General features: G+C 49.2%; 1 protein-coding gene across 3 annotated transcripts; it reads left to right on the forward strand.

Moving 5' to 3' along the window:
* Positions 1–12592: 12592 nt before the first annotated feature.
* On the forward strand, positions 12593–19377 carry DUS1L (dihydrouridine synthase 1 like). 3 transcript variants are annotated; one of them, XM_061392515.1, is made up of 14 exons: positions 12593–12820; positions 13428–13918; positions 14587–14662; positions 15172–15222; positions 15619–15731; positions 16210–16292; positions 16492–16595; positions 16819–16963; positions 17204–17300; positions 17377–17465; positions 17906–18051; positions 18506–18543; positions 18800–18875; positions 18976–19377. In XM_061392515.1, the coding sequence occupies exons 2-14, from the start codon at positions 13682–13684 to the stop codon at positions 19113–19115; spliced, it is 1395 nt and encodes a 464-aa protein (XP_061248499.1). In that variant the 5' UTR covers positions 12593–12820; positions 13428–13681; the 3' UTR covers positions 19116–19377. The 3 variants fall into 3 exon arrangements, with proteins under 3 accessions (XP_061248499.1, XP_061248497.1, XP_061248498.1); XM_061392513.1 differs by having other exon boundaries at positions 12594–12820; positions 14554–14662; XM_061392514.1 differs by having other exon boundaries at positions 12594–12820; positions 13672–13918; positions 14554–14662.
* The last annotated feature ends 96 nt before the right edge of the window (positions 19378–19473 follow it).

The raw sequence follows: 19473 nt of genomic DNA on the forward strand, positions 1-19473 counted from the left end.
GAACATATATGCAAAAACTCTAAAAATAATTTTAGCAATTAGAATCATAGTATAATGTTAAGACAAAATGGGATTTTCCTAAGAATGCAAGGCTGGTTTAACATTCAAAATTCAATCAATATAACTCACCATATTAATTTAAAAAAATTTTTATCTCAATGGGTGTAGAAAACATCTATTGAATGCAGATGTACAGAATACAAAACCATTTATGAGAAAAACTCGCAGCCACCTAGGAATAGAAGGAAACTTCCTCAACCTGATAAAAGATTTCTATGAAAAGCATACATCTAATATCATACTTAATGGTGAAAGATGATATATTGTCCAAAATCAGGAACAAAACAGATTTCCCGTCTCACTGCTTCTACTCAACACTGTATTGGAAGTTCAGCCCAGTTCAGTAAACCCAAGAAAGGAAATCGAAGGCATATGGATTAGAAAGGAAGAAATGAAACTTCCCCTATTTGCAGATGACGTCATTGTTTTTGTAGAAAAGCTGATGACATCTACAAATCTGCTAGAACTCATGGGTGCATTTAGGAAGATTGCAGGAGAGAAGATCAATATTCAAAACCCAGTTGTAGAGCTTCCTTGATGGCTCAGTGGTAAAGAATCTGCCTGCCAGTGCAGGAGACAGTTTTGATTGCTGATCTGGGAGGATCTCTCATGCCATGGAGCAGCTAAGCCAATCCACCACATCTACTGAGCCTGTGCTCTGGAGCCCAGAAACCACAACTACTGAAGCCTGTGCACTCTAGTGCCCATGCTCTGCAACAAGAGGAGCCCCTGCAACTAGAGTAGCCCCCACACCCCACCACTAGAGAAAGCCCACGCTCATCAATGAAGACCCAGTGCAACCAAAAATAAAAATTTTAGAAAACTTATTTCATTGTCACCTTATATGCAGTTTTAAACTATTCTATCTCAGTAAAGCTGTTAAAAAATTATATATATGTATGTATCAGAGTGCACATACTCATGTCCAACTCTTTGCAACGCTATGGACAGTAGCCCACTAGGCTCCTCTGTCCATGGGATTCTCCAAGCAAGAATACTGGGTTGCCATGGCCTCCATCAGGTCATCTTCCCAACCCAGGCATCGAACCCATGTCTCCTGCATCTTATGCATGGCAGGTGGATTCTTTACCCACTGAGCCACCTGAGAAGCCCATCTATATACATAGACACCAGATAAAAGTCTCTTAGAAGCCTAACATATAATAAGACACTTCACTTCTTTTATTCTAAGAAAAATCCAAAATATAACCACACTGAACTATTCCATTCCTTACCCATCAGACAGACAAAAATTCAGAGACCACCACCTACATTCTTGGCTGGTGAGGCCAAGAGGAGACAGGCACTCATGCACTCCTGGTGACAATGCACAACAGCACAAACCCTCTGGAAGGAATTTGGCGATCTATAGAAAGATTATCCATGCAATTCCATGACTTGTCTTTTATCCTAAATGTGCACCTACAGCAAAAGAGTCTGTAATGCAGTACTTGGATGCAATCTCAAAAACGACAGAATGATCTCTGTTCGTTTCCAAGGCAAACCATTCAGTATCATAGTAATCCAAGTCTATGCCCCAACCAGTAACGCTGAAGAAGCTGAAGTTGAACGGTTCTATGAAGACCTACAAGACCTTTTAGAACTAACACTCAAAAAAAAATATCCTTTCCATTATAGGGGACTGGAATGCAAAAGTAGGAAGTCAAGAAACACCTGGAGTAACAGGAAAATTTGGCCTTGGAATACGGAATGAAGCAGGGCAAAGACTAATAGAGTTTTGCCAAGAAAATGTACTGGTCATAGCAAACACCCTCTTCCAACAACACAAGAGAAGACTCTACACATGGACATCACCAGATGGTCAACACCGAAATCAGATTGATTATGTTCTTTGCAGCCAAAGACGGAGAAGCTCTATACAGTCAACAAAAACAAGACCAGGAGCTGACTGTGGCTCAGATCATGAACTCCTTATTGCCAAATTCAGACTTAAATTGAAGAAAGTAGGGAAAACCACTAGACCATTCAGGTATGACCTAAATCAAATCACTTATGATTATACAGTGGAAGTGAGAAATAGATTTAAGGGCCTAGACCTGATAGATAGAGTGCCTGATGAACTATGGAATGAGGTTCATGACATTGTACAGGAGACAGGGATCAAGACCATCCCCATGGAAAAGAAATGCACAAAAGCAAGACGGCTGTCTGGGGAGGCCTTACAAATAGCTGTGAAAAGAAGAGAAGCGAAAAGCAAAGGAGAAAAGGAAAGATATAAACATCTGAATGCAGAGTTCCAAAGAATAGGAAGAAGAGATAAGCCTTCCTCAGCGATCAATGCAAAGAAATAGAGGAAAACAACAGAATGGGAAAGACTAGAGATCTCTTCAAGAAAATTAGAGATACCAAGGGAACATTTCATGCAAAGATGGGCTCGATAAAGGACAGAAATGGTATGGACCTAACAGAAGCAGAAGATATTAAGAAGAGGTGGCAAGAATACACAGAAAACTGTACAAAAAAGATCTTCACGACCCAGATAATCATGATGATGTGATCACTGACCCAGAGCCAGACATCCTGGAATGTGAAGTCAAGTGGGCCTTAGAAAGCATCACTATGAACAAAGCTAGTGGAGGTGATGGAATTCCAGTTGAGCTATTCCAAATCCTGAAAGATGATGCTGTGAAAGTGCTGCACTCAATATGCCAGCAAATTTGGAAAACTCAGCGGTGGGCACAGGACTAGAAAATGTCAGTTTTCATTCCAATCCCAAAGAAAGGCAATGCCAAAGAATGCTCAAACTACCACACAATTGCACTCATCTCACACGCTAGTAAAGTAATGCTCAAAATTCTCCAAGCCAGGCTTCAGCAATACGTGAACCGTGAAATTCCAGGTGTTCATGATGGTTTTAGAAAAGGCAGAGGAACCACAAGTCAAATTGCCGACATTTGCTGGATCATCGAAAAAGCAGGAGAGTTCCAGAAAAACATCTATTTCTGCTTTATTGACTATGCCAAAGACTTTGACTGTGTGGATCACCACAAACTATGGCAAATTCTTCAAGAGATGGGAATACCAGACCACCTGACCTACCTCTTGAGAAACTTGTATGTAGGTCAGGAAGCAACAGTTAGAACTGGACATGGAACAACAGACTGGCTCCAAATCGGGAAAGGAGTACGTCAAGGCTGTATATTGTCACCCTGTTTATTTAACTTATATGCAGAGTACATCATGAGAAACGCTGGACTGGAAGAAGCACAAGCTGGAATCAAGACTGCTGGGAGAAATATCAATAACCTCAGATATGCAGATGACACCACCCTTATGAAAGTGAAGAGGAACTAAAAAGCCTCTTGATGAAAGTGAAAGAGGAGAGTGAAAAAGTTGGCTTAAAGCTCAACATTCAGAAAACTAAGATCATGATATCTGGTCCCATCACTTCATGGCAAATAGATGGGGAAACAGTGGCTGGTTTTATTTTGGGGGGCTCCAAAATCACTGCAGATGGTGATTGCAGCCATGAAATTAAAAGATGCTTACTCCTTGGAAGGAAAGTTATGACCAACGTAGACAGCATTTTAAAAAGCAGAGACATTATTTTGTCAACAAGGTCTGTCTAGTCAAGGCTATGGTTTTTCCAGTGGTCATGTATGGATGTGAGAGTGGAACTATAAAGAAAGCTGAGCGCCAAAGCATTGATACTTTTGAACTGTGGTGTGAAGACTCTTGAGAGTCCCTTGGACTGCAAGGAGATCCAGCCAGTCCATCCTAAAGATCAGTCCTGACGTTCACTGGAAGGACTGATGTTGAAGCTGAAACTCCTACTTTGGCCACCTGGTGCGAAGAGCTGACTCATTTGAAAAGACCCTGATGCTGGGAAAGATTAAGGGCAAGAGAGAAGGGGACAGCAGAGGATGAGAGGGTGAGATGACAGAGGCATCACCGACTCAATGGACATGGGTTTGGGTAAATTCCGGGAGTTGATGATGGACAGGGAGGCCTGGCGTGCTGTGGTTCATGGGGTCACAAAGAGTAGGACTCGACTGAGCGACTGAACCGAACTGAACTGAACGGCTGATTGACATACTAAGTGGCAGCCCCTTCCCACTAAGAATGAGGAAGACCATTATGATATTCTGGACACAGTATTATGTGAAAAAGTGTTAAAGAATGATATCTCTGTATATTTGAGAAGGAGAAATAGGAATGTGTATGTGCACCTATGCTTATTTTTTCAGAAAGGAGCAAGAAGGATGAAGGAAACCCAGGGGCAGTTGAGAAAGGGTTGGTAGGACATTTTTCTGAGCAAGTCTTTCCATATGGCTTTGATTTGGGGGATTACATTAATATTTTATATATTCAAGAGGAAAATTGAGGCTCCCCTGGTGGCTCAGTGGTAAAGAATCCACCTGCCAGTTCAGGAGACATGCGTTCGTTCGACCTCTGATCCAGGACAATGCCACATGCCACAGAGCAACCAAGCCCACGAGGCACAGCCACTGAGCCCATGTGCTGCAGCTGCTGAAGCGCATCCCTCTAGGGCCTGAGCTCTGCAACGCGAGAAGCCGTCCATTCACCACAACTGGAGAGGAACACTCACCCACCACAGTTAGAGAAAGCGCCGTGAAGCGATTAAGACCCAGCACAGTCATAAATAAGCAATTTTTTTAAGTCCCTGAGGGCACAAAGCACAGGGCAGAACAATTATTCAGGAAAATCTGCAATGACTTGAAAGAACGTTACAAAACCTTGCTGAGGGGAATTAAAGAAAATCTAAATAAAAGGGAGAAATGTGCCTAGTTCATGTATTCAAAGAGTCGGTATTGTTCCTATTTCTGCTCTCCCCAACTTGATCTATAAATCCAGTGTAATCCGAATAAAAGTCCCACAGGTGTTTTTTTGTTTGTTTGTTTGTTTGTTTTAACGTGAAAATTGAAAAACTGATGCTAAAATTTTTTTTTTTAATTTTTATTTTGTAATTTATTTTAATTGGAGGCTAATTACTTTACAATATTGTGGTGGTTTTTGCCATACATTCACATGAATCAGCCATGGGTGTACATGTGTTCCCCATCCTGACCCTCCCTCCCACCTCCCTCCCCATCCCATCCCTTGGGGTCATCCCAGTGCATCAGCCCTGAGCACCCTGTCTCATGCATCAAACCTGGACTGGCGATCTATTTCACATATGATTATGTACATGTTTCAAGGCTTTTCTCTCAAATCATCCCACCCTTGCCTTCTCCCACAGAGTCCAAAAGACTGTTTTTACATCTGTGTGTCTGTTGCTGTGTCACATATAGGGTCATCGTTGCCATCTTTCTAAATTCCATATATATGCGTTAATTTACTGGTGCTTTTCTTTCTGACTTCCTTCACTCTGTATAATAGACTCCAGTTTCATCCACCTCATTAGAACTGATTCAAATGTATTCTTTTCAATGGCTGAGTAATATTCCATTGTGTATATGTACCACAGCTTTCTTATCCATTCAAGTGGAAATGCAAAGAACCTAACATGGACGAAATAAATTTCAGAAAGTACAAAGCTGGAGGAATTACACCTTTGATTTTAAGACTTACGATAAAGTTATATTAACTAAAACAGTGTGCTATGGGTGTAAAGCTAGACATATGGATGAATGAAACAGGAGAGAGACTCCACAAAAACACACTCATATATACAGTTGCTTTTTAAAAAGGTATCCACCATACTGATGATTTATGGGGTAAAGAGTCCTTTAACCAGTGCTGGAACAACTAGGGTACATGTTGGGGAGGGGAGGAAACACAACCAGAAGCACATCCTGTACAAAAACTAATTCAAAATGGATTAGATCCTGGAAATGAAATCTAAAACTATAAAATTTCTACAAGAAAATAGAATAGGAAATCTTCAAGATCTCTGCAGAGGCAAAGATCTTTTAGGCCATAAAAAGGCCTAAACATATGCTTAACTGGTTATCATCAAATTCATCTGCTCCTTAAAAGATCCTGTTTGGAAAACAAAACTAGAACCAACCATCACACTAGGAGGAACTATTTACCATTCAGTACTTTGGCCACCTCATGCGAAGAGTTGACTCATTGGAAAAGACTCTGATGCTGGGAGGGATTGGGGGCAGGAGGAGAAGGGGACAACAGAGGATAAGATGGCTGGATGGTATCGCTGACTCGATGGACATGAGTCTGAGTGAACTCCAGGAGTTGGTGATGGACAGGGAGGCCCGGTGTGCTGTGATTCATGGGGTCGCAAAGAGTCGACACGACTGAGTGACCTGATCTGATCTGATATCTTTGTTAGATTTATATCCAAAATTATATAAAGAACCATTCAGTTCAGTTCAGTCACTCAGTCATGTCCAGCTCTTTGCGACCCCATGAATCACAGCACGCCAGGCCTCCCTGTCCATCACCAACTCCCGGAGTTCACTCAGACTCACGTCCATCTAGTCGGTGATGCCATCCAGCCATCTCATCGTCTGTCGTCCCTTTTTCCTCCTGCCCCCAATCCCTCCCAGCATCAGAGTCTTTTCCAATGAGTCAACTCTTCGCATGAGGTGGCCAAAGTACTGGAGTTTCAGCTTTAGCATCATTCCTTCCAAAGAAATCCCAGGGCTGATCTCCTTCAGAATGGACTGGTTGGATCTCCTTGCAGTCCAAGGGACTCTCAAGAGTCTTCTCCAACACCACAGTTCAAAAGCATCAATTCTTCGGTGCTCAGCTTTCTTCACAGTCCAGCTCTCACATCCATACATGACCACTGGAAAAACCATAGCCTTGACTAGACGGACCTTTGTTGGCAAAGTAATATCTCTGCTTTAACCTTTAGGATGCAGTAATGAGACAAATGGAACAACAGACTGGTTTCCAATAGGAAAAGGAGTACGTCAAGGCTGTATACTGTCACCCTGCTTATTTAACTTCTATGCAGAGTACATCATGAGAAACGCTGGGCTGGAAGAAGCACAAGCTGGAATTGCCAGGAGAAATATCAATAACCTCAGATATGCAGATGACACCACTCTCATGGCAGAAAGTGAAGAGGAACTAAAAAGCCTCTTGATGAAAGTGAAAGAGGAGAGTGAAAAAGTTGGCTTAAAGCTCAACATTCAGAAAACGAAGATCATGGCATCTGGTCCCATCACTTCATGGGAAATAGATGGGGAAACAGTGGAAACAGTGTCAGATTTTATTTTTGGGGGCTCCAAAATCACTGCAGATGGTGATTGCAGCCATGAAATTAAAAGACACTTACTCCTTGGAAGGAAAGTTATGACCAACCTAGATAGCATATTCAAAAGCAGAGCCATTACTTTGCCAACAAAGGTCCGTCTAGTCAAGGCTATGGTTTTTCCAGTGGTCATGTATGGATGTGAGAGCTGGACTGTGAAGAAAGCTGAGCGCCGAAGAATTGATGCTTTTGAACTGTGGTGTTGGAGAAGACTCTTGAGAGTCCCTTGGACTGCAAGGAGATCCAACCAGTCCATTCTGAAGGAGATCAGCCCTGGGATTTCTTTGGAAGGAATGATGCTAAAGCTGAAACTCCAGTACTTTGGCCACCTCATGCGAAGAGTTGACTCATTGGAAAAGACTCTGATGCTGGGAGGGATTGGGGGCAGGAGGAAAAAGGGACGACAGACGATGAGATGGCTGGATGGCATCACCGACTAGATGGACGTGAGTCTGAGTGAACTCCGGGAGTTGGTGATGGACAGGGAGGCCTGATGTGCTGTGATTCATGGGGTCGCAGAGAGTCAGACACGACTGAGCGACTGAACTGAACTGAACTGAATGAGACAAATGAGGCTTCCCAAGTGGCACAGTGATGACGAATCCAGCTGCCAATGCAGGAGATGCAAGAGACACAGTTTCGATCCCTGGGTCAGAAAGATCTCCTGGAGAGTAGGAAATGGCCTCCCACTCCAGTATGCTTGCCTGGAAAATCCCATGGACAGAGGAGCCTGGTGGGCTACAGTCCATGGGGTGGCAAAGAGTCAGACATAACTGTGCAACTGAGCACAGTACATACGCAGTGCAGCACAATGAGACAAATAGTCCAATGTTTTTAATGACAAAAGAATTGAACAATCACTTCACAAAATAAGATACACAAACATCCCAATAAACATATGAATATAGGCTCAATATCTTTAGTCATCAGGGAAATAAAAACTGAAACCACAATGCCTTTTTTAAATATTGATTTTATTTTTGGCTGTGATGGGCCTCGGTTACTGCACAGGCTTTTCTCCAGTTGAGGAGAGCTGGGGCTGCTCTCTAGTCGTCATGCGAAGGCTCTCCTTATTGAGGTTCTGGGGCTCTAGAGCACAGGTTCAGTAGTTGTGGTACACAGGCTTAGCTTCACCGTGACATGTGGGGTCTTCCAGGATCAGGGATCAAACCTATGTCTCCTGCATTGGCAGGGGGATTCTTTACCCGTGAGCCACCAGGGAAGGCAGCACAAGGCCTTTTATTTCTTTTTCTTGTCTTATTGCACTGGTTAGAGCTCCTAATACTATTTTGGATAAGAGTGGTAAGTGTTGGCATGCTTCCCTTTTCCTGATCTTAAGGGAAAAGCTCAGTCTGTCACCACTGAACATGATGTTAGTTGTAAGTTTTTTGTAGATACTTGTTATCAAATTGAAATTTTCCTTCTATTCCTAGTTTATCAAGTTTTTTTTTTTTTTTAATCACGACTAGCTCTTGGATTTTGTTCTCTGCATTTATTGAGACGACCATGTGATTTTTGCTTATTTAACTTATATGCAGAGTACATCATGCAAAATGCCAGGCTGGATGCATCAGAAGCTGACTACTGCTTCAAGATTTTGTGTTTGTCTTTTAGCTTTTCGACTGTCATGTGTCTAGGTGTGAATGTCTTTCTATATATCCTATTAAGATTCTTGGATTGGTAAATTAATGTTATTCTCATCAAATCTGGAAAGTTTGAGGCCATTACTTTTTCAAAAAACTTTTTCCTGTTCCTTTTCTTCTTTCCTTTCTCCTGGATGTGCATGTATTATATGTGTATTCTTGATGGTATCTCATGGGTCTCTGAGGTGCTGTTCATTTTTCTTTATGCTTTTTTTCTTTCTGTTCTTCAGATTGGATAATGTTTACTGACCTATCTTCAAATTCACTGATTCTTCCTTTTGCTAGTTCATATCTGCTGTTGAGGCCCTCTGATGAAATTTTCATTTTAGTTATTGTGTTTCCAACTCATAATTTCCATTGGCTTTTTAAGAATCATCTAAAGATACTGATAATCTTAACTTGTTGAATCATCAACACATTTGAAAAAAAAATCTTTAAACATGGTTTCTTTTGGTCCTTTGGACATATTTACAATAGCTGCTTTAGTTCTTTGCCTGCTAACTCCATCATCTGAGCCCCCTCAGGGACAGTTTCTAGGAACCTTTTTTTTTTCCCTGTGTATGTCCTAAATTTTTTATGTCTTTGACTGTCTTATAAAATTTTGTTAAATACTAGGCATTTATAATATGTTGTAGTAAGTCACTCTGGACTCTGACCGCCCCCCCACCCCACCCACCTTTACTGTATGTGTTTATTGATGCTGGTATTTGTTCGCTCAGTTCCCGACCTGGATGAAGTCTACACAGTCTGTTTCCCCTACAGTGTGTCGCCACTGGTATCTCTACTGGATTTTTTTTGGTTTATTGGCCACACTGAGGCATGTGGGATCTTAATTCCCTTACCAGGAATGGAACCTGTGCCCCTTGCATTGGAAGCACAGAGTCTCAACCACTGGACTGCCAGGTAAGTCCTCTACTAGATTTCTTAAAAATCTTTTTTTTTAGGGAATTCCTTGGTGGTTCAGTATTAGGACTGCACTCTCATGGCAGAGGGCTGAGGTACAATCCCTGGTTGGGGAACTTAGCTCCCACAAGCCATGTGGCAAGGCCAAAAATAAAACTTTTTTTATATGCAAGCCTGGTTTCCTAAGACTTATCCCTGGGCCATTATAGTTTAACGGCCAGCCAGTTATTGGTTAGCCATTATGCTTAAGTCTACTGAACCGGTAAGGCCTCCACCCTTTGCAGTTAACAGTTTATGGTTTGGGTCCGCCTTTTTCCTTGCACAAAGCCCCTTCTTCAGTCAGCCAGGAGTATTTAGCTGTGGCTGACTCGCGTCTTTCCTTGCTATATGCACAGCCCAGCAAATCACTATCTTATCAAGGCCCACCATGGCCAGCTCATCTACTGAATTTCTTTGTTAAATTTATGGCTGGACTATTGCTTTCTCCAACCAGTATCAGGCAGCCAAGATATAGGTTTCTACCCAGTTGTTTGGGGCTTCCCTGGTAGCTCAGACAGTAAAGAATCGGCCTGCAATGTGGGAGACCCAGGTTCAATCCAATCCTTGGGTCAGTAAAATCTCCTGGAGAAGAGAAAGATTGCCCACTCCAGTATTCTTGCTTGGAGAATCCCATGGACAGAGGAGCCTGGCAGGCTACAGTGCATGGGGTAGAAAAGAGTCAGACTTGGCTGAGCAGCTAACGCTTTCACCCCGTTGTCTGCTACTGGGATTACAGTTGTTCTCTGGGGCTTTCCCTATTTCCCAGTCAAGTCAGCTCTCTCCAGAGTCTGTAGGAACTAGAAGCCCTCAAGGCCTACCAGGCTCTGGTGGAATTACCCGTGGGAGGGAGGAAATAAAAGTTGTACAATACTGAAATCACAGACTCCCACTGGTCTTCTCCTAGATGTGCAGTTCTTTCTTTTAAATAAGTGCTTTTCAAATATGGTATGAAATTTGATCAACTTCCAGAGTCCTGAAATGGTTGCTTTTAACAATTCTGTCCAGTTTTATCTTTGCTTTTTTGGGAAGAAATTTGGTGAGCTACTCAATCTACTGTACCACAAATCCCACCCACATATGTAAGTTTAAAATTTCAAAAAAAAAAAATTTTTTTTTCCGGTAGCCACATTTCAAGAAAGTTAAAAAGATAAAATGAATTGCAATAATATATTTAACCTGAAAAAAGAAAAAAAGCAAAAGTCTTTCGGTCCTGTCTGACTTTTTACGACCCCATGGACTGTAGCCCACCAGGCTCCTCTGTCCATGGAATTCTCCAGGCGAGAATACTGGATTGGACAGCTTTCCCTTCTCCAGGGAATCCACCCAGGGATCAAACCGGTGTCTCCTGCATTGCAGACAAATTCTTTACCATCTGAGCCACTAGGGAATTTGCCATATTAGGCACTCATATGTAACCTAATGTAATATAAAAAATATAATTTCAACATATCATTAATATTTTTTAAATTATGAACCAACTTTTACTTTTTTTCCCCCTAAGTCTTTGAAACCTGGTGTGTCTTTTTCCTGTTATAGCACGTCTTAATTCAGACCACATTCCAGCACTCAAGATGTGACAGCTGGCTGCCATACTGGACACACGAGGATGGATATTTGATCTTAGGACATAGAGATTTTTCAGGTGTGTTAATGATATTGCTCTAAAAATTCCTGTCTTTGGGGGATACTGAGGCAATGGCACCCCACTCCAGTACTCTTGCCTGGAAAATCCCATGGATGGAGGAGCCTGGTAGGCTGCAGTCCATGGGGTCGCTAAGAGTCGGACACGACTGAGCGACTTCACTTTCACTTTTCACTTTCATGCATTGGAGAAGGAAATGGCAACCCACTCCAGTGTTCTTGCCTGGAGAATCCCAGGGATGGGGGAGCCTGGTGGGCTGCTGTCTATGGGGTCGCACAGAGTCGGACACGACTGAAGCGACTTAGCAGCAGCAGCAGAGACACTTAAGGATGAAATGGTAAAATGAAACTTGGTTCTGCTAGAGGAAAAACTTTCCCTCTTCCCTTTTGGGACTGTGTTTAGGGGTCCTGCAAATTAAATTGACAAAAGACAGGTGAACAGGAAGAAAGTATATTCACACTCTCTGGCGGATACAGAGAACCGACACCAAGTAATCAGAGGTAGAGGTTTCAGTACCAAAGGTAATAGGAGAAAGGAAGAGAGAAGGGGAAAACGAGGACCAATCGGTTTCTTTTAGACAGGGAAGCGAGTATTTAGGAGAACGAGCAGGAGGTAAGGTTGTTATATTCGTTAAGACGGTGACTCTCGCACGTCTCAAGTTTACAGTGAAGAATCCTGTGGGTCTGGGGGGCCGAGCGCGGCGCTTTGGGGGCCGCGGGACAGGAATTTCACGCGGTGTTTGCTTTCCGAAATAAAAGAGAGATTTTTGGTCCTTCGAAGATTTTTATAAGATTCCGCGTGGGGGCCGAGGACTTTAGCCCCGAGCCTCTGCTGGGGAGGGCGGGAGCTCGGGTATGTTGGCACCCGGGCGATAACCAGCCCCCGCAAGCGAGGGGAGAGTCCCGGCGGCCCCTGTCCGGCCCTACCGCTGCGAAACTGCCCCGCCGCGCCAGGAGAAGTCGACTTCTAGCCTACGACCCCCACTCCGCACACCGCCCCTCCGCCGCGCGACGGGCCCTTCAGCAGCCGGGCGCGGTTTCCCGGGAATGCGTTTCTTGCAGCACCGCGGGCCGCCCGGAACGGCCTGGAGGAGCACCTCCCGGCGGCCCCAGCGCGGAGCCCTGGGCCCGGCGGCGGCCGGGTGGCGGCCCCAGCGTGGCGGTGTCAAGTCGCGGCGCGAGCCCAGGAGCCTCACTCCGCGGTACCCTAGCCGCATCCCCGGAGCTCCCGGTGGGGCCCCTGGCTCTCCCCCCCGGTTCCGAAGGGCCCAGCTGCGTAGAGAGGAGCCGCGAACCGACTCGGGCGCCCAGGTGTCTCGGCTCCGCCCAGGTAGGTAGATTCCCTTCAGGTTTGACCCACGGTTCTCTGGGGCCCCGGGGCTCTTCCTTCGGCTGGAGGTGGAGGACCCCGCGCTCGGCGCCTCGTGTCCAGGCCTCTGTGGGCATCATACTGATTTTTACCTGTGGCTTCACAGTTCCCGAAAATAAACCCACAGCTGGGCGCTTAGGCAGTTGTTAAGCCGATGACCCTGCTTAATAATTCCCAAAGTAGTACAGGAGGTGGGTGTTCTCTGACAGTGAGCCTCTCGTCACGATCTGTTCCTTTGGGGTTTCAGTTGTAGTCCTCAGGCTACCTACCACCTGTTAAGTCACTGTAGGGAACGGTGGCTCTGATAAGGTTGGCCAGGCATGGGTAAGATAAGCCAGAGGGAACGTCCTGGTAGTGCGTTTATACATCTGACACCCAGCGGAGGGCAGAGTGTCCAGGTGACTGCCCTGGGCCCCTTGGTGGGCCCGGAGGGCAGTGTCGCCACAGGGTGGTCCTGCCTTGGTGGGGTCTCCAGGTCTTGTGGGGTGTAGCTGCCTTTTGTGATGGCCTCCCCTGGGCAAAGCGCTGACAGGACCTCATTCACTGTTCCATTTACTCTTCATGCCAGTCTTGCCAGGCAGACATCCTATTCCCGCTAAGAAGTGAGAGGTTAAAGCTCAGAAAGTTTGAGTAACCTGTCCACAGTCTCCACTGGAAGGCGACGGCCATGAGGCGTCGGTTCCTGGCCTGCATCAGCCGACACCCTTAGCGCCCGCGTTTGTGGCCGCCAGGCAGCGCTAGAGCAGCCCTGAGGGGGTCACCTGCACCTGTGCTCCACTGGCTGCGGCTGAGCCCGTGGTCTTGCCCTTCAGTGTGGAGGCAATGCCAAAGCTGGAAGGCTTCGAGTTCTGGAGCCGCACCCTGGGGGGGGCCCGCCACGTGGTGGCCCCCATGGTGGACCAAAGCGAGCTGGCCTGGAGGCTGCTGAGCCGCCGACACGGGGCCCATCTGTGCTACACACCCATGCTGCATGCCCAAGTTTTTGTCCGCGATGCCAACTACCGCAAGGAGAACCTGTACTGCGATGTGTGCCCCGAGGACCGGCCTCTCATTGTTCAGGTTAGCGGCCCAGCCTCCAACGCTGGCCGAGAACCTTTTCCTGGGCCTTTCCAGAAAAGGCTTCCCGGCTTTCCGAGATCAGAGGGGCAAGGGCAGGCTGGTTCTTGCAGAGGTTGACCTCTCCCCAGTAGCTGCCTCAGACTTGTGGCAAATGGATGGCTTGGGTGCCGTGGAAGATTTGCAGCCCCTCCCTCCCCGAACCTTGACATCACCCCAAGTGCCCCGTCTTTATCAGACAGACAGAACAGCTCAGCTCTTGGCAAAGTCAGTGATACCAGCTTTCTGCTACATCTGGGAGGACTGTGTGAATCTGTAGCTTGCCCTGCTGGTGGTATGGGGGTGCATCCTAGCTCGGTCATGTTGCTTTTTTTTTTGGCCACACTGTGTGGCATGTGGGGTCTTAGTTTCCCAACCAGAGATGTGAACTCATGTCCCATGCAGTGGAAGCATGGCGTCTTAACCACCAGACCACCAGGGAAGTCTCTAGCTTGGTCATATTGTAAACATCTAAGATAGGGTACCATCCTGCAGTCATCCGCTGGGGCCACACCCTCACTGGGTCACGTATGAAGCCCTGGGCAGCCTCGGTACCAGGGCCTGGCTGGGGCTTGTGGCAACTTTCATGTCTCTTCCAGTTCTGTGCCAATGACCCAGAGGTGTTTGTCCAGGCAGCTCTCTTGGCTCAGGACTACTGTGATGCCATTGACCTGAATTTGGGCTGCCCACAGATGATCGCCAAACGAGGTAAGAGTTCCTGTTCTGGGGTTCTGTGTTGAGTACTGGCTTTTGGCTAGGGCAAGGCTTGGAGTGCAGAGATGCCAGGTGTGTGGGTGAGCTGGCTGAGGGCCTGGCCCTTCCTCTGGCAGCTTTCTGATGTTGGGCCTTTCTTTGCTTCTCCCTCTGCAAGGCGGCCCTTGGTCACTGGGGGTAGGGGACGACATTCACCTGGCTGTCAGGGGCTTGTCACTTCCTCCATGCTCAGGGAGTTGTGGGGCTCCCTCTGGATAAACGTGTTTTGCTGAAGAGTTCCTCCTCCACCCTTGTGCTGCCTCGGGCACCAGTGGCCACTACCCTGGCATCTCAACCTTCCTCACTGGCCTGAGGAGTTCCTGGTTGCTTAGAGACCACGTGGGGTGGGCACTCAGCTCAGCACCCTTGAGCTCAGGCCGCCGAACTAAACGAACGTGGCCAGGCAGGTCGAGGCCAGCGTGGACGCAGTGGGAGGGTGCAGAGGCTGTGCCTGTTCTCTGCAGGTCACTATGGCGCCTTCCTGCAGGAGGAGTGGGACCTGCTCCAGAGAATGAGTGAGTTGGCCCTGTGCTGCCCTCAGGGACTTGGGGCCACATGGTGGTTGGGTGGCAAGCCCAAGACAGCCTAGCAGGGCTCAGGAGAGAACAGTAGCTGGCAGGGTCCTCCTGGCCTTGCTGTGCCCTCCCCCTTCCTGCTGTAGAGGGCGGCTGTGAAGTCGCCTGTCCCGTACCTGCTGCCCTCCTTCGAACCAAATAGACTGTACTGGAGGAAGGCATCCTTGCCTGGACCACCTCTTCCAGTGTGGTCCGAGGCACAACTCACAGCTCCCTGTTACCAGTGCGGGACATCTGCGGAGCCTGTGTTCTTTTGGGGGCTTAGCCATGGGTCCCCACAGCCTGCTTGAAGGTGGCAGCACAGTTTTGTCAGGAGCCGACTCTGCCCTTCCCCAGTTCTGCTAGCCCACGAAAAGCTTTCTGTTCCTGTCACCTGCAAGATCCGCGTCTTCCCAGAGATTGACAAGACCGTGAGATATGCCCAGATGCTGGAAAAGGCTGGCTGCCAGGTGAGGACTGTGGGCTTCCAGGGCTCCATACTGCTTCCGAACCTCCAGAAACACCTCTTGAGGGCTTGCCCCTGGGATGGGCAGGAATCAGTGACCTTTAGGTGAGGCCTGATGCAGGCAGCGAAGTCCCATGCTTGCGTCCAAGAGGCCAGTATTGCCTAGGGGTAGTGCTGGGCCTAAATCACCTCCCCACCCACCCCCACCAGTCCTGGGGTCAGGCTGGTGCTTGCTCCTCCCTCACACCTTTAACCTTGGCAGCAGGAGTGTTGCCACTGCGGAGAAGACTGGCCCTTGAAAGGATAGAGGGACAGCTCTGACATGGGAGTCCTAGGCAGCACTCCCAGGGTGTCAACTGGCCCAAGTGTGGCCCAGAGGAGTGAGGGAAGCTGATGCCCGAAAAGCCAAAGGCAGAGGGTACCCTGGAGTGTTGGGGGCTGCAGCTGAAAGTGGAGCTGAACCAGGTGCTCCTGTGTGCTAGTTGCTGACTGTCCACGGGCGCACCAAGGAGCAGAAGGGGCCCCTGTCAGGCACCGCGTCCTGGGAGCACATCAAGGCTGTGCGGTGAGTGGACGCAGGGTGAGCCCAGGGCGGGGAGACGGCCCAGCCCCCAGGCCAGGCCCTCAGCCCTTGGCACGAGATGAGGGCGCAGGGCCTGAGGGTGAGCAGCACAGTGGGAGGATGGAGTTTGGGGCCTGGTACTGCCCCCCAGGGTTGGGGGAAGCAGCATCCTTCTGAGCATCTGCTCGTCCTGTTCCGACAGGAAGGCGGTGACTATACCTGTGTTCGCCAACGGGAACATCCAGTGCCTGCGGGACGTGGAACGCTGCATCCAGGACACGGGGGTGCAGGGGGTCATGAGTGCAGGTGAGGCTGTGCCCTCGCCTGCAGCTGGTCCACCGTCGGGTGCTGGAGGGGTCCGTCCACACCGTGGCACCACTGGCCCAGCTGAAGAGCCTCAGGCTTCACGCGGTCACCACTGAAGTCCCCATCTGCCTGACTGGCCAGCACTCTCAGGCCAGTGGCCAGCCTTGCCTTGGGGATGGCCAGGCACAGGGGCCCCTGAGCCTTGCGTCACCTTCCCCTGCAGAGGGAAACCTGCACAACCCTGCCCTGTTCGAGGGCCGCAGCCCTGCTGTGTGGGAGCTGGCCGAGGAGTACCTGGACATTGTGCGGCAGCACCCCTGCCCCCTCTCGTACGTCCGGGCCCATCTCTTTAAGCTGTGGCACCACACGTGAGTCAACCCCCATGGCAGATGCTGTCTGATCTGAGCCTTGTCTGGGGCCTTCGTCGTTTTTGAGATGAGCTCTCCACAGACATTCACAAAACCCCTACCTGCCACCAAGTCAGATCTGGGAGGACCACAGTGACGTGCTGAGGTTGGGTGGGAGGAGGGGTTGTGCCCTTCTATGCCCAAGGTCAGCAGTTGGGAGGTGGGGGCTGAGCCAGCTCTCTGATGGGGCGTCTGTATCAGGCTGCAGGTGCATCAGCAGCTTCGAGAGGAGCTCGCCAAAGTGAAGACCCTGGAGGGCATTGCTGCAGTGAGCCAGGAGCTAAAACTGCGGTGTCAGGTAGGTGCTGGGCCACTGTGTGGTGAGAGAGACTTGGTCTCGGGCCTTTTACTGAGGGCCCTCTGGGCTTTTCCAGGAGGATATATCCAGGCAGGAGGAGGGAGAGAAGCCTTCAGGAGGCTTGCCTTTCTTTCACTGGATCTGCCAGCCCTACTTCCGGCCAGGGTGAGCCTCCTGCACATGGGCTGACCTGGGTGGGAGGTGTTACACAGAGGGGATTCTTCTGCCTGCTGCCCAGCCTTGGCAGGTGTGCTGGAGGCTCAGCTCTGTCCCTTGGTGACTAGGGGCCTCCTTCCTTGTCAGCCTGTGCTGTTTTATTTAAATCACTTTTTCCATGTGATGCTTCTCTTAGGTCCTCTGACCCTGAGTGGATTTGTCCTGGGATCAGCTAGACCCTCTCTAGCTTCCTCTGGACTTTCTGAAGTGAGGCTGGGCTGTCATCTGTAGCCACAGCCCTACCCAGGGTTCAGACACTGGTGTCCCAGCCTCCGTGCCAGCTGCTGGGGCCTCAGCAGAGTTGCACATACGTCTTCATTTAGTGAGTGTGGCCAGTGGGCTGCCTCTTATGGGTGTCCCTCAGCTCTGCCCATCATCCCCGCTTTCAGGCCCAAGGAGGGGAGCAAGGAGAATGGGGGTGCCCGCAGCAAGCGGGCCCTGGAGGAGGAGGAGGGCACCACGGATGTCTTATCCAAGAACAAGCAGAAGAAGCAGCTAAGGAACCCCCACAAGACCTTTGACCCCTTGCTGAAGCGTAAGTGGCTCCCACCACTGGAGTCTAGGGAAAAGGCCAGCCCCTAACGGGTTCCCCAGGGTCGGGTGGCTCTGCTGCTTCCTAAGCTGTGGGCAGTACAGCAGGAAGGGCCCTGCAGCCCCCAAGGAGACTGGCAGGTTCCCCGAGGCCACAGCCAGCCAGCCGTCCTGCCTGCCAGTCCCTCAGCTGTTGCCCTAGGGCAGCTAGAGAGGCAGGAGTAGCACTAGGGGCTGCCGTGCCCAGGAAGGACCTTCAGGTGGGAGGCGCACAGCACAGGGCCTGGAACCGTGGGTCTTGGGCGGGTGGGATGAGGTTTCCCAGCAGGACCATGTATGCTGTGTCCTCTGCCCGCCCCAAGAGAGCAGGGAGGCCTACCCAGGGCTACATGTGAGAGATGGCAGTGGTGGGTGGCCTCACCTAGTTCAAACAGCGTGTCCTTTTGCTCTTTTCTCAGCAAAATACGCAAAGTGTGATCAGTGTGGAAACCCAAAGGTGAGTCCGTCCGTCTTGGCTGTTAACACCTAGGGCAGGGCTCAGCCCCAGGAGGGATGGGGACCTGAATGGGCAGTCCTTTTTCTATCTGCTGGTGGCAGTCGGGCCACAGCGCATGGTAGGGGGGCTTCTTTCCTGTAAAGTAGCTCTGCCTGGCCTCAGGACAGTTCTTCCATGTTCCTGGCTACTCACTCAGGCTACAGGGTGGCTAAGGAATGGGTATTAGCCCCTGGCTCACAAGCTTTTCTGTGTCCAGGGCAACAGGTGTGTGTTTAACCTATGCCGGGGCTGCTGCAAGAAGCGAGCTTTCAAAGAGACCGCTGACTGCCCAGGTGAGGAGCGCCTGCCGCCATCAGCACCACCCCATTCCCCAGTGGGCAGTGGAGCCTCAGCCTCCTGAGCCCCATTTCCCTCCTCCTGCCCCTCTGCCAGGTCACGGACTGCTTTTTAAAACCAAATTGGAGAGGTCTCTGGCCTGGAAGGGTGCCCAGCCGCGGCTGCAGGAACCACAGCAGGCCGGGCCTGGAGAACCAGGTGGCTTCCCTGAGGTTGTGGGCAGTGCCCTGGCCTAAAGGGCAGCTACAGCCCCATGTGCCACCCCCCAGGCCTGCTGCTGAAGCCTCAACCCACGTCCCAGTTAAGGAAACGCCTTTACTCAGGGAACCTCCTGCTACTTCACACGGAAGGACAAGCTGGTCTTCCCTTCGGCCCATGCTGGGGGCCCGGAGATGCTGCACCGAGGAGCAGGCTCCCAGGCTGGACCTGCCCATCCTCACAGCCCGCGTGTGTTCGAGATGAACAATAAACCATTTCAAAGATGGGACGTTCCCAGGCCTTTTGATCCCTGAGTATTATTGGGGCCAACAGGGACCAACCTTAGGACAGGGGAAGCGGGCAAGGCACCACCTGCCTTCATCTTCTCAGCCATGG

This window comes from Bos javanicus, chromosome 19, assembly GCF_032452875.1.
Source record: "Bos javanicus breed banteng chromosome 19, ARS-OSU_banteng_1.0, whole genome shotgun sequence".
NCBI classification, from domain to species: Eukaryota; Metazoa; Chordata; class Mammalia; order Artiodactyla; family Bovidae; genus Bos; species Bos javanicus.